This window comes from Somniosus microcephalus, chromosome 7, assembly GCF_052327205.1.
Source record: "Somniosus microcephalus isolate GS21.2 chromosome 7, FLI_Smic_1.0, whole genome shotgun sequence".
Lineage (NCBI taxonomy): Eukaryota > Metazoa > Chordata > Chondrichthyes > Squaliformes > Somniosidae > Somniosus > Somniosus microcephalus.
Window position 1 is genome coordinate 161,730,076 of NC_140993.1, and position 2,029 is coordinate 161,732,104.

Below are 2,029 nucleotides of genomic sequence, written 5' to 3' on the forward strand. Positions count from 1 at the left end.
AATGCAGCCGCTCCGCAAGCCCTCAGCCAGCGAAGCCAACAAACACTAACAAGAACAACCATGGAGACTGTATGAATAAAGATAATTATTTATTACACACAAATGAAAACCCCTTCCCACATGAATCCCCAAAAACAATCAACGGGCCCCACAAAAAGCCCAACAAACGACTCACTCCCACAAACTGGGGAGGAGTAACTCCACATTTGTACAAACCTGGCCTCAACCTCGGCCTTAACGCAAAAAATAAGCCCACGAACCAAACAACCATGGGCAAAAGAAAGATGGCCACCGCCATATAAAACGAAAGCTGACCACACCCTCTACTGAGTGGCCCGCGAGGGCGAGACCTTGTCCAGCCTTTTGCCTCCCCTGCCCGGCCTGCTGCTCCTTCGCAAGCTCTGCCCAGTGGCTGCTGCGAGGCTGGGGGAAGGCGCCTGAGGCTCAGATGTCCTTCCGCCAGATGCCGTTGGGGGGCGGCCTACACGGCCTTTGGGCCTCGAGGGGCCGGCTGCTGAGTGGCGCACCTGAGCCTGGCCAACATCAGCTCCAGCTGCTTGCCCTTGACGCCCCAGTGGGGGAGTGGCGGCGACGGATGGCGCAATGTGGGCAAGCTGGCGTCTGGGATGCGCTGGCTGGTCCTGTGGCGCGCTGGCACTCGGCCGGGCCCGCACTGCAGGATCCGCACCAATCAGCCGAGGGGCGGCTCACTGGGATGCTGCAGCGCGGTGGGTGCCCTGGCGATGCCTGCCTGAGACAGCGCATGTGGCAGCAGTGAGTGCCCCTGTTGTCCTGGTGTGCGCCCGCATCACACCTGCCAGGGACTTGACGGCATCAGTGAGCATGCGGCCACTCGCAGCAGTTGATGCCCCGAACTCGCGCACACTGGTCGCCAGCGACTCGATGGCCTCAGGCATGCGCCCCACCACGCGCATGAGCTCCGTGTGGCGCCGGTCCGAATCCTCGGCCATCTTGTCCAGCTTCCGCGCCTCCTCCGAGGTGAAGGTGTCCGGACTGGAGTCGGGACTCTCCCGCTGGGGAGCAGGGGACCGAACTAGGGGAACCTTGCCACGTTGGTGGCGGCGAGTGTCCCGATCAACTGCACTCCCCTCTGATCCTTCCCCCCTTTGGGGGGAAGGCCGCGGCCCACGCGCAGGGCTCCTGGGTGGCTGGACGCCACTGGTCCCAGAAGCTGCAATCCCCTGCGACAGTTGGTCCAGGCACTCGTCCAGTGAGGACGTGTCAATCATTTCGTCCTCTCCTGCGGGACCTGAGTGTTCCCCTGATGGTCCGGCTTGCTCTTGCTCCTCCTCCTCCTCCTCCTCCTCCTGCTCGGAGGGGCTGTCACTGGCAGCTTCAGGGTCCTGGTCGTCACCAGCTGAAAGCAGGAATGCACAAGAGTAGCTTCAGAGTGAGGAGACGGCGTCAGCGAGGGAGTTAGGACTGGTGGCATTCAGCGCATTGGTGGGACAGTGGCAAAGGAGGTAGCTTGGATGCGCAAGTGCGACGCGAGAGGGCCAAAAGGCGAGGTCCTTACCATTGCCGGGCAGTGGAGGGTCGGCTACTCCGCACGCTGTGGGCACGATCAGCCGGGCTCCCATGAGCCCACACACGCGCTCCTCCAGGCGAGTGAGCTTCTGCAGCTTGGCGCGGCCTCCCCTGGTCCTGGCACGGGCCTGGCGATTATAGGCAACTTTAGTCTGCAAGAGAAAGGACGGGCTGTAAGTACGGAGTGTAGCCCTGATGTAGTGTGCACTGCCTCCCATGGTGGAATAGCTTGGCCAGAGTGTAGCCCTGATGTACTGTGCACTGCCTCCCATGGTGGAATAGCTTGGCCAGAGTGTAGCCCTGATGTACTGTGCACTGCCTCCCATGGTGGAATAGCTTGGCCAGAGTGTAGCCCTGATGTACTGTGCACTGCCTCCCATGGTGGAATAGCTTGGCCAGAGTGTAGCCCTGATGTACTGTGCACTGCCTCCCATGGTGGAATAGCTTGGCCAGAGTGTAGAGTGCAGAATGGGCAATTGAT

The 2,029-nt window shown here is 61.0% G+C and overlaps 1 protein-coding gene across 1 annotated transcript; it reads right to left on the reverse strand.

Moving 5' to 3' along the window:
* Nucleotides 1–204: 204 nt before the first annotated feature.
* Nucleotides 205–1,766, reverse strand: LOC147114976 (uncharacterized). The gene is made up of 2 exons (XM_085993967.1): nucleotides 1,538–1,766; nucleotides 205–1,378 (listed from the first exon to the last, which is right to left on the reverse strand). The coding sequence occupies exons 1-2, from the start codon at nucleotides 1,764–1,766 to the stop codon at nucleotides 708–710; spliced, it is 900 nt and encodes a 299-aa protein (XP_085850093.1). The 3' UTR covers nucleotides 205–707.
* Between the last annotated feature and the right edge of the window lie 263 nt (nucleotides 1,767–2,029).